The sequence below is a fragment of the Leptodactylus fuscus genome, chromosome 6 (genome assembly GCF_031893055.1).
Source record: "Leptodactylus fuscus isolate aLepFus1 chromosome 6, aLepFus1.hap2, whole genome shotgun sequence".
NCBI lineage: Eukaryota > Metazoa > Chordata > Amphibia > Anura > Leptodactylidae > Leptodactylus > Leptodactylus fuscus.
Window position 1 is genome coordinate 98,878,272 of NC_134270.1, and position 11,299 is coordinate 98,889,570.

Genomic DNA, 11,299 nt, shown 5'->3' on the forward strand with positions numbered 1-11,299 from the left:
CCGTGCTCAGGAGGAGGATAGCAAGGTATATGACTGAAGGATCAGACTACATACACAATATGTTTGGATCCTGGAACCATAGGGACAGCTCTGCACAGGAACTGTGTACACAAAAACAGTAGGAGACTTCTAATCAAGTCTATATGTAAAGCTGGCTCATGTTTATTTTTGGCATACTGGAGCAAATAAAAATGACAGGAAAGGTGCGTATATTTTATAATTATAACGGCACCCAACTAGTCATGGAAAACATCTACAGCAAAAATGTGTGACTTTTTTTATATATATATATAAAGTCATCAACTTAAAGGAAACTCCAGTCATCACATAATGGTACACCGGCCATAGCTCCAGCAGGAGAAAAATGAGGATTGTGTCTATCAAGGAGATAGCCCCAAGCTTTAGAAAGCAACCGTGACAATCAATACAGGGCACACAATGGGCAAGTAGGGAACATATGGAGATGGTATACAAAATAGAGGTCTGTTGGTTTCCTTTAAGAGAAAAAAAAATCTAGCAAGCAATGATAGTTCCCCTTTGACTCTCAACCAGCTTTACATGTTCACAAAATTATGTTAAAATGTCAATTTTTGATGTTTTCATTAACAACATCGGCAAAGCTTAAACAATGTCAGGATAATTACAACCAACATTGTGAAGTATTCTTATCATATAAATAATATTAGGCGCTTTTACATATCAGTAATAGGACAATCAACCATTGAAGTCTGCAAAATAAAATGAGCTAATTCAGCCTCCTTTGTCCTCATTGTATCAGCAGATGTTTTTTTTACTCGTCTAGGCAATTAATAGAGGTTGCAGGCAGCTTTAGACTTGTAACATTAGGCATATAATTTCAGTGTCTCATAGACTCCAAATATACTGCAAACACATAAAATATTTTCTTTGAAATGTTTTTGGAATTCTACTCCAAGTTCCACCATGAGAAGTCAGTCAAGAAAGACACCAATCCATCGATGACAAGAGTGATCTTCGAATTACAAAGGTGAAGAGTTTGTCCAGTATCCTGCACCAGGGGGATTGTCACAGACTTCACAGGGGGAACACCAAGAAGCCAGAGAAGGTGGAATACTGCCAACCCCCGACCAAATTACCTTTCTCCAGTTTTAAGTAAACTTTGTCCTCTTTATCCAGATATAGAAGAACCCCATTGGTAGCTGCTTCACGAGTGACATCTTTGTCCCCAGCAAAAGCTGAGATTACCGGCTTTCCATTAAGCATCAGATTAACCTGAAGAATTATCAGAAAAAGAAAACATAAAAATACATTTCAATGGTCACATGTAAGGTCCAATTTCTATATCAAGACAACAATATAGCTCATTTTACAGAATTTTTTAGAATTAAAGTTTTTTAGTTATATATGCAAGGAAGACCATAAGTATGAATACCCGCAGATAAAATGGAAGTGGTTGCTGATATCACCTTACCGTTTGTGGCATATTAGTATAAGGGAGGGGGAAACATTTAAGGCCGGGTGACGCCCATGGCGGCCAAACATTTAAGGCCTGGTGACGCCCATGGCTGCCATCAGCAAAGCCGCCATTTTGGAATCATTTTACTTTTTTCAATGGGAAGGCTGTCATGTGACACATCAAAAACATGGCACATATGGCACATATGGCAACCATACAAGATCCAGTGGCTTGCTCTTGGTGTGTCAAGAATGGGAGAAGAGAATCGCATTGACAATTCAACACAATGGTCAGCACTTTGAACATATTTTTTAGTGGGTTACTGTTGTTGCTCCATGTCACAAATGTGTCAATAACTCGATAATGAATACATCTACATTATAAATGAGCACACCATTGGTTTTCTTGTGCAATTCTCCATGTGTTTGATGTGTCACATGACCCCCTTCTCATTGAAAAAAGTAAAGTTGAATCCAAAATTGCTGCTTTGCAGATGGTCGCCATGGGCATTACCCGGTTTCAAATGTTTCCCCTTTCCCATGTACTAATATATCAGCAACCACTTCCTTTTTATCTGAGTGTATCCATACGTATGGCCCACCCTGTATATATACACTACTGGTAACTAAACATCATCTACCCTTGTTTTAAAATCATAAAGATAAAATACCACCTCTACCTCTATTAATTATTCTGGTTATGATTTTATGATTCTGTGATGACTTGTGTTATTGACAGAATCCAAGACTTTTTTTTTTTTTTTTTTACTGTTTGAGTTTAGGTTAAATGGATTGCCTCAATTACACATAATAGGTGGGGGTTTGATCTTTAAAATCCCTATCATGATGAAGGACTCCAAGTCCCCGTTCCTAGATGGAGAGTTGGATAAACATGTATACACAATGCATTTGTAGGTACAAGAAACATCACTCAATTGTTACCAACGGTCTCACTCATTATAGTCTTCTTCTAGGACTACAGATTTGGAGCCCTACGTTGTCCATACTTGGTTACTCAGAAGCCCAGTTAGGCTTAAAATATTTAGACACCAGAACCCTCTCTCCTTAAAGAGAACTGGATCCAAGAAAACTGATTGAAAATCTAGCAGAATTTAATGCTTTGGGTGTACAGAAATGGAAAAATAATTAAAATTAAACTAAATTTGAGAAATGACCCAAGAACAAGGAGCTATGACGGATATTTCTTCTTCCTCATCTCATTTCTTTTCTCCATCCATCCACTCAATATTTATCTTGTGTAGTCTTAAAAGGACTTAACTACTGCTCAGATTTCATGGAGGCTTCCTTAGGGAAAGGTCTAATCCAAGGACCAAAATGTCAGTCCTGCAATAAATTATCATTAAATCTTTTGAGGAGCTCATTATTTACCTTGGATGTATTAATGAGAGGGTTATGCATGCAAGATATTTTTCTATATACATAATAAAGTCTTCTATACACAGGGAATGTGCATATCTATGTACATAGCAGGCACTTATACAAGCTTAGCTATAGATATCATCCATCCTCCCCATTGATGGGAGATTGAATGATTATTAATGAGTCACATAATAAACCTCCTTTAGATCTCCTATATTTAGATCTTCTATATTGATTGCATTTAATAATTCAGGAAAATTTATATACGGTGCTCTCCCTCTAACACTTTAAAAATGAAAATATGTGACCCTCGCACTTTCCTTTTGCCCTATTATTTTTCCCTATTCAAGTTTTCCTGGTTTTGTTAACAATCTCCTACTGCTCGTGTACACAGCTCCTATGAAAACCTATGTGTCTCCATCGTTGCACAATACAAAGCCCATGTAGATTTTGTAAATTATCAAGAAGACAGAGACAGAGGGGTCATAATTAGAGATGAGCGAACAGTAAAATGTTCGAGGTTCGATATTCGTTTCGAGTAGCCCCTCAATATTCGATTACTCGAATCGAATATCAAACCCTATTATAGTCTATGGGGGGAAAATGCTCGTTTCAGGGGTAGGCAACGTTCGATCAAATTATACTCACCAAGTCCACGAGTGAGGGTCGGGCTGGATCCTCCGAGAAGTCTTCTCCGTGCAGCGTCCCCACGCATCTTCCGGCTCTTCATTCACTCTGCCAGGCATTGGGCCTGGGCAGAGCCGACTGCGCATGCCCGCACTACAAGCGGACATGTGCAGTCAGCTCTGCCCAGGCCCGATGCCTGGCAGAGTGAATTCAGAGCCGGAAGACGCCGCGGGGAAGCTGCACGGAGAAGACTTCTAAAGGTAGGAGAAGAACCAGCGTTGATTGGCTGACTGTATAGCATTCGTCCAATCAATGCTGGTTCTACATCGAACTTTTACATTTGAACAGCGAGTGGTACGAGTATTTCGAATACCGTAGTATTCGATCGAATACCTACTTGATCGAGTTCTACTCTCTCATCTCTAGTCATAGTAACACTTGAGATCAAAGAATTTGTTTGTAATAACACCCACAAAAAAAAAAAAAAAATTACTATGTTATTTTGAGATTTATTTATTATTTTCCAGAAGTATTCATCAACAAACAATTTTCAGACCTGAGTGAAATGAGTTTTTCCTTGGGTGTATAATGCTGGCCTCCAGGATGTTACTATTGTAAATATAATATTGGTTATTATATGGGTAGTCATATAATATTTTGCCAATGAAATGTATCTTATAGAACCTCAGGATTTTCCATTAATTTCAGCAATCCTGGCAAAGCCATTTTAAAATAATGCTTGTGCAATAAAGGAGGCTGTTATCTTGCACACATTGCATAATATTCACTTTCACCACTTTGTATAAAGGATATTGACTATCAAAGTCATTAGGGGAATGATCAAATTAATTGAAGATTTTATGAAGGGACAAAGAGGAAACAGAGATAATCTGTAAATGAATGAGTATTCCTCTCCTGCCAATAGCCCCCCCCCCCCCCAAAAAAAAAAACAAAAAAAAAAAACCTTAGGGACTTGGCTATAAAAGAAGAAACTTCAAAGAACACACCTAGCAGGCATTAACGCTCATTTTGAAGGTTGACATCTTAGCCAGGAAACAGAGGACTCCTCTCTGCTTCCCAGAAGACTATCTGGAGATGGAATCCATTGCTTACAAGTCCATAAGAAACAGACAAGAGTTCTTGTACTGCCTAATAACATGTGTGTCCCATAGCAAAGACAGTGCAGTTACTCATCTTCAAATTGCATAACGTATCTTTGCCTTCTTATCCAATTGGTTTACTATATGTAGAAACTGAGGCAAAACATGGAAATTACACGACTAGGATAGTTATGAGCGCTGAAGACTGATTTTATTTTGTTTGTCTTTTTAATGAAAACAGCCTTACAGATGCTGCTACAATTTTAGACACAAGCAGTGGAGAAAGTAGCCACCATCTTGGATTTAACTTAAATTTTTCAATTGGGAAGGTAATTGTGTTAGTGGGACTCAGACTGATAACTAAGTTAACTTTACTTATTCTGAAGATAGGACAGTGATCTCTACTGTACAGGCGATGTGAAGGATGGTGTTATGCCAAGCACAATGTGTTACGATCATCCTCATTTCCAGGGAGAAAAAAGCAGGTTTTATTAAAGAAGGTTTCAACCAAAGACACTCAAATAAGCTTCCCAAGCATTGAAAAGTCTTAGGGCTCGTTCACTTGGGGGGCGATGGGGCAGATTTTGACCATATTTTGACTCGGGAAGCCAAGTCAAAATATGGTCAAAACCCACCTGCCATGATGTCACGGTCGTGGCTTCCCCCACCCCGGAGTCGGCTCAAATGAATGGGCCGACGCTGGAGGTTGCGGCTACTAGGCAGAAGCCGCGGCTCAGCGAGTCGCGGCTTCCGCCTGAAGAAAGATCAGCTCGCTTCTTTTTTTCTGCTATCGGCAACTGCCGATAGCGGAAAAAAGAACGCTAGTGGTCTCCACAGACCACCATTGTAAAGGGGCGGATTATGACGTGGATTCCGCTGTCAAAATCCGCCCCTTTGGCCCCATGTGAACTAGCCCTAAGAAACATATTCAGTCAACAGTAAATGGAAAGCTGGAAGGCCAAAAAACCAACGCAGATGTAAGTGTTATTCTGGCCTCATTCAGCAGGAGGTCGCAATGAAGCTATCTCTAGAATATGGGAATAGCCAGTCCTTAATTCAGTAAATTCTCTCCTTCCATAAATAGCATCTTAAAAAAATTCAGATGCTGCAACACCTGACTGAAGATGACCTAAACCAGATAGAATTTGCAGAATGGGTGATGCAGAAATTCACAGCAAACCCTTGTATTCCCTATTAGGCGTTGTTCAGTGAGTAAGCAAATATCTCCATGAATGATGAGATCAACAAACATATCAGACACAAACTCATTCTGGAATAAACATCTATTAAAATCACCTTACCTAAAGTTATGATACTAATATAAGGGGTACCTGAATTATGGGACATTTCTACATTGACAGAATATAACAATAGTCTGCTATGCAAGGTTTTGAAGATGTCTCCTTCAGTTTTAGACCATTTCCAGATTTGTTCCAAGAAGATGGTGCGACGCCTCAATATGGATGCATCTTAAGAGGAAATCTTGAGGTGCAGTTTCCCCAAAATTAGTTAGATTGTAGTGGTCAAATTCAGGGACCACCGCACTCTACTGATTTATCCCCTCTGGATTTTTATCTTTGGGGCTATGCAAAGACTCTAATTTACTCTATGAAGACGCAGAATATTGTTCATATTAAAAACAAGATTGTTGATGCCTGTGCTAACATTCAGCCAGATGGTGAAAATTCATCAGGATGGGGGAAACGGATAGCTATAACACTTTAATTTATCATGGACAGCATATAAAATTAATTCTGCAGTGACTCTTTATGGTCAATTTTCTGATTTCACATAAAATTCACTTTTTTAAACAAGAGAACAAAAAAGGCTCGGTTCACACCTGTGCCTGATCTCCGCTCGAGGATTCTGTTCCCTATTCTGTTTTCCGCTGGTTTCCATGGGTAACAGCTTTTTTAATTGGATTAGTTTTCCGTACGTAGGCTTCCCAAGTGTGTGGCCCTAGTATAATGTTAGATTAACAATACTCAAACCATTGTTTTTCTGGTACTGTTCTCTACCAGTCACACAACTACCTTCTCATTTGAGAAAATTAAGTTGAATTCAGGATGGTGGTTGTCAACAGAGCCGCCATGTTTGTGAAATAGCCTAACAGGTTTCCCACTTTCCCCCCCACAGCTTGTGTATACAACTGGATCACCATCTCTAAAAATATTTAACTTTTAGATAGATGTTTTCTTCCTTTTTCTGACACTGACAAAAAAAAAAAAATAATGTGCTCATATAAAAATGTCAAATTGTTCCAAAACTCGGCATACAGTTTGGTCTCAAGTATATTAAGTTACCACAGGTGTAGTCTAAGTAGATACCTGGGCTTGTCAGAAGAGGGTAAAAAAAATAATTCTTCTGCTGCCCCATAAACGGCTCTCGGAAGCTACTTTTGGGTAGAGTACATCTTGGTGAGAGATAGCTAACTGCTAGACATGCCTCTACTATGCACTCAAAGACATTTTGCGCAGTAGACAGACTGGGCACACCATTGAACCAAGAGAAGTAGGATGATTGTTTTTATGGACTGTCTGTCATCTAGGATGTTCTGACTTAGATTGTTCTGACTATTCAGAGGTGTTGAGAGCAGTGCTTATTAGAGATGAGCGAACAGTGAAATATTCGAGATTCGATATTCGTTCCGAATAGCCCCTCAATATTCGACTATTCGAAACGCATATCAAACTTCATTATAATCTATGGGGAAAAATGCTTTGTTTCAGGAGAAGCCACACTTCGACTCAGGAGAGTCACCAAATCCACTATGACACCCCAGGAAATGATGCGAACACCCTGAAATACAACTGGGACAGCAGGGGAAGCATGTCTGGGGGCATCTAACATTCCCAACTACCTGTATTATGCCACTATCTCGTCGGGATCCCTGTTAGCTTGCGATATGCGAGAACTGACTTTTTCCCACAGGAATGCATTGACCAGCGTTGATCGGACGAATGCCATACAGAGTACAGCATTCAGCCAATCAACGCTGGTTCTGCTGGAGGAAGCGGAGTCTAAGCTCGGTCCACAGCAGTCTCCATTGTGGTCTGATCTCAGATGTAGCAGTGTTGAGCACACAGCTCTGCTACACCTGAGATGTAGCAGAACTAGCTGTGCGCTGAGCTCTGCTACATCAGAGATGTAGTAGGACTGAGTGTGCACTGAGCTCTGCTAAACCAGAGCTGTCCGTGCGTTGAGCTCTGCTAAACCAGAGATGCATCTCTGGTGTAGCAGAGCTCAGCGCACACTCAGCACTGCTACATCTCTGGTGTAGCAAAGCTCAGCGCACGGCCAGCTCTGCTACATCTCAGGTGTAGCAGAGCTGTGCGTTCAACACTGCTACATCTGAGATCGGACCACAATGGAGACTGCTATGGACCGATCTTAGACTCTGCCTCCTCCAGCAGAACCAGCATTGATTGGCCGAATGCTGTACTCCGTATGGCATTCGGCCAATCAATGCTGGTCAATGCATTCCTATGGGAAAAAAATCAGATTGCGCATATCCCAAGCTGACAGGGATCCCGACCAGATAGAGCCCCAAAGAGCTGTTTCAGTAACATTCCCACCAAAATAAAGGTAATCCCTAGCTAACCCTGCCAGTACATCTATTCCTGTCTCACAGTCACATAGTTCACAGTCTCATATGACCTGGATCTTAAATCCACTATTCGTATAAATTGGAGGTCACCTGATTTAGCCAGCCAATTACTTTTTCCAATTTTTTTTTCGATGCCTCCGTTGTCGTAGTTCCTGTTCCACCTCCCCTGCACAGTTATGGGTAAGTTCACACGATGTAACGTTGAGCGTGATCTGGCACGTATACACATTCCGGCAGATGACGCGCTCAAAATGCTCCCATTCATTTCAATGGGAGTTAGGAGCGTATACATTGCGTTACTTTGTGCCCATGATTTTGCGTATACGTGCCAGGTCACGCTCAACGTTACATCGTGTGAACTTACCCTATTGGTGCAAAAAAAGCGCCAGGGAAGGTGGGGGCGGATACAAATTTTTAGTGCATTTGCCTCGTGGTATTCGATTGTAATCGAATACCTCGAACGGCCTGATATTCGATCGAATGCCGTTCGCTCATCTCTAGAGCTTATGGATCCAGATGGCCCAGATAGACCACCATTGATACGGTTTATCTGACTTGCTGACAAAAACAAGCAGCTCCCACAGTTTTCTTGTCCATCATCTAGGCACATATGGCACTTACATACCATAATGTCTTTAGCAATTAATCGAGATTCTGTTCGGGATCCAATGGTAGTTGGGTTTCAGTATGGAGACCTAGTGGTAAGTGCATTAATCCTGCCTTTACTGTGGAGTGACATACTGCCTCAATTGCTGGTGTGAAGATCTGGAGAGCCATGGCATGTGACAGTTAGTTACCCCTAGTATTGACTAGAGAAGCAATAACAGAATTGTGATATGTGCAGCCACATATGTTGCCCTTCAGTCAAGGCTTCCAATAGGTATTTTTCAGCAGGGTAATGTTCAATCATACACAGCAAGTTTTTCCTATAAATATCTCCCCAAAAACTGAAGCATTTGCTTAGTCTACCCAGTTGACAGATTTATCACCAATGGAGCATTTATAGGACTAGCCAATACCTACTTCAGCAACCTACAAGTGTGTGGAATCTACAAGCAAAGGTGTAACACTTGTGGACCAATGTTCTACAATGTAGAACTTCATACGACTTCATTCCCAACTGTATCTCATGTTATATCCAATCTAGAAGTGGCCCAACAGAGTACTAGATCCTCCATCAATTGTACAGTTTTCCACAATATATATCACTGACCTATATCATTATATCATTATTACATGGAGTTCTTATTATCAATGAGTTTACTTTTCTACATATATTTAAACACAAGCATTTTCTTCCTCTTTTTATCAATCGATCATTTCTCCTTCTCAATGACAGAAAGCTGAACTGGAAGTACCAAAGGATCTGGAAAACTATGGACAGTCTACATAGATTAGTGCACTTGTGTTGATGAAAACATACATCATGTGACAACCTTAAAGGGGTTGTTCTTAGAAAATAAAAAGACCCACTTATGTACAAGGTCAATCCCCCACTGTTTCAGCAACATGGCTCTAGTCCTCCTTATTGGTTAATTTGGCTTCATGATGTCATATCTACAGCTGGTGAGCACTGCATTTCCCCCCTCTTAGCTAGATTATGTCTCATCTCTGACAACCCCTACAAGATGGCCTTGTAGAAAACATTATCCTTCAAGGAGCCAGAAATATGAAGGTCGTGAAGACCATTATGTGGTCATAAAGCTCTGCATACTCTCAGTAATATTACATTTGTGCTATTACCTTAAAATATGCTGCAGCCTTAATGTTTCTCTATGGAAAAAAAAGTTGCAAGTCCCCTTGTAAGCATGGTAGAAAATATGACCATGGTAATGCAAGGAGACATTCAGGTCACAAATTGTGGAACTGGTGCAATTTTACCATGACATGCGGGGAAACAGCGTGGATCACAAACCTCAAGGTTAAGTCACACACAGAAGGTCGCTGTGAGAATACTCACGCAGTATCAAACATACTTTATGACTGTTCCTAGGGCAGAAAGCAGATGAAATCAGCTGGTGTTCACTACAGGTTTTACCACCTATAGCTTGGCTAGCTTTCATCCTTTGCATTGGTGGGCCCACACCAAGAAAAAAACGAACATTCATGTGCTTATAATACACCCCATATGACGGCCAGGAGAATCTTATAGTACATACTATATTACTTGTAATATACACTGTCTTATTGCTCACAGAGGTTTATAATAAACACTATACAATATGATTCCTAACATGGGGCTCATCATATACACTATATACACACTGTATGACTATGCACAGCGTCTATAATAAACATTATATGACTGCAACATGGGCTTATATACACACAATACAGCATAATAGTCCATAATACACATCATATGACTTTCCACAGAAGCTTATAATACAAATTATATAGCTGGCCTGTAGGGGCTTATAATACTTACGTTATACAGTAGGACTACTAAAAGGGGTTTATATTACAGTATGACTCCCTCTCCAGAGGGGTTGATAGTACACACTACATGATTCTTCGCAGGGGCTTATCAAACACACTATATGGCTGCTCGCAGGAGCTTATACACACGATAGGACTGTCCACGCAGGGGCTTAAAATACATAATATATGATTAACCACACAAGCTTATAATACACACTATAGGACTGCCTACAGGAGCTTATACACATTATAGGACTCCACACAGGGGCTTAAAACACAATATATAATTAACCACACAAGCTTATAATACACACTATAGGACTGCCTACAGGAGCTTATACACATTATAGGACTCCACACAGGGGCTTAAAACACAATATATAATTAACCACACAAGCTTATAATACACACTATAGGACTGCCTACAGGAGCTTATACACACGATAGGACTGTCCACGCAGGGGCTTAAAATACATAATATATGATTAACCACACAAGCTTATAATACACACTATAGGACTGCCTACAGGAGCTTATACACATTATAGGACTCCACACAGGGGCTTAAAATACACAATATATGATTAACCACACAAGCTTGTAATATACACTATAGGTCTGCCGACAGGGGCTTGTAATACACATGGAAATTCCCTGTATTAATTCCTGTTGCTCAGTAAAAACCAAATAATATACATCAGACCAATGTGTCGCTGACCTTAAGGAAGTG

The 11,299-nt window shown here is 40.2% G+C and overlaps 1 protein-coding gene across 1 annotated transcript in view; it reads right to left on the reverse strand.

The window, feature by feature from the left end:
* Positions 1–418: 418 nt before the first annotated feature.
* CBLN4 (cerebellin 4 precursor) overlaps positions 419–11,299 on the reverse strand; it is a 23,841-nt gene continuing 12,960 nt past the window's right edge. The window contains exon 3 of the mRNA XM_075276827.1: positions 419–1,251. Coding sequence (XP_075132928.1) covers positions 1,054–1,251 — 198 coding nt within the window. The 3' untranslated portion in view covers positions 419–1,053. The remainder of the gene's footprint in view (positions 1,252–11,299) is intronic.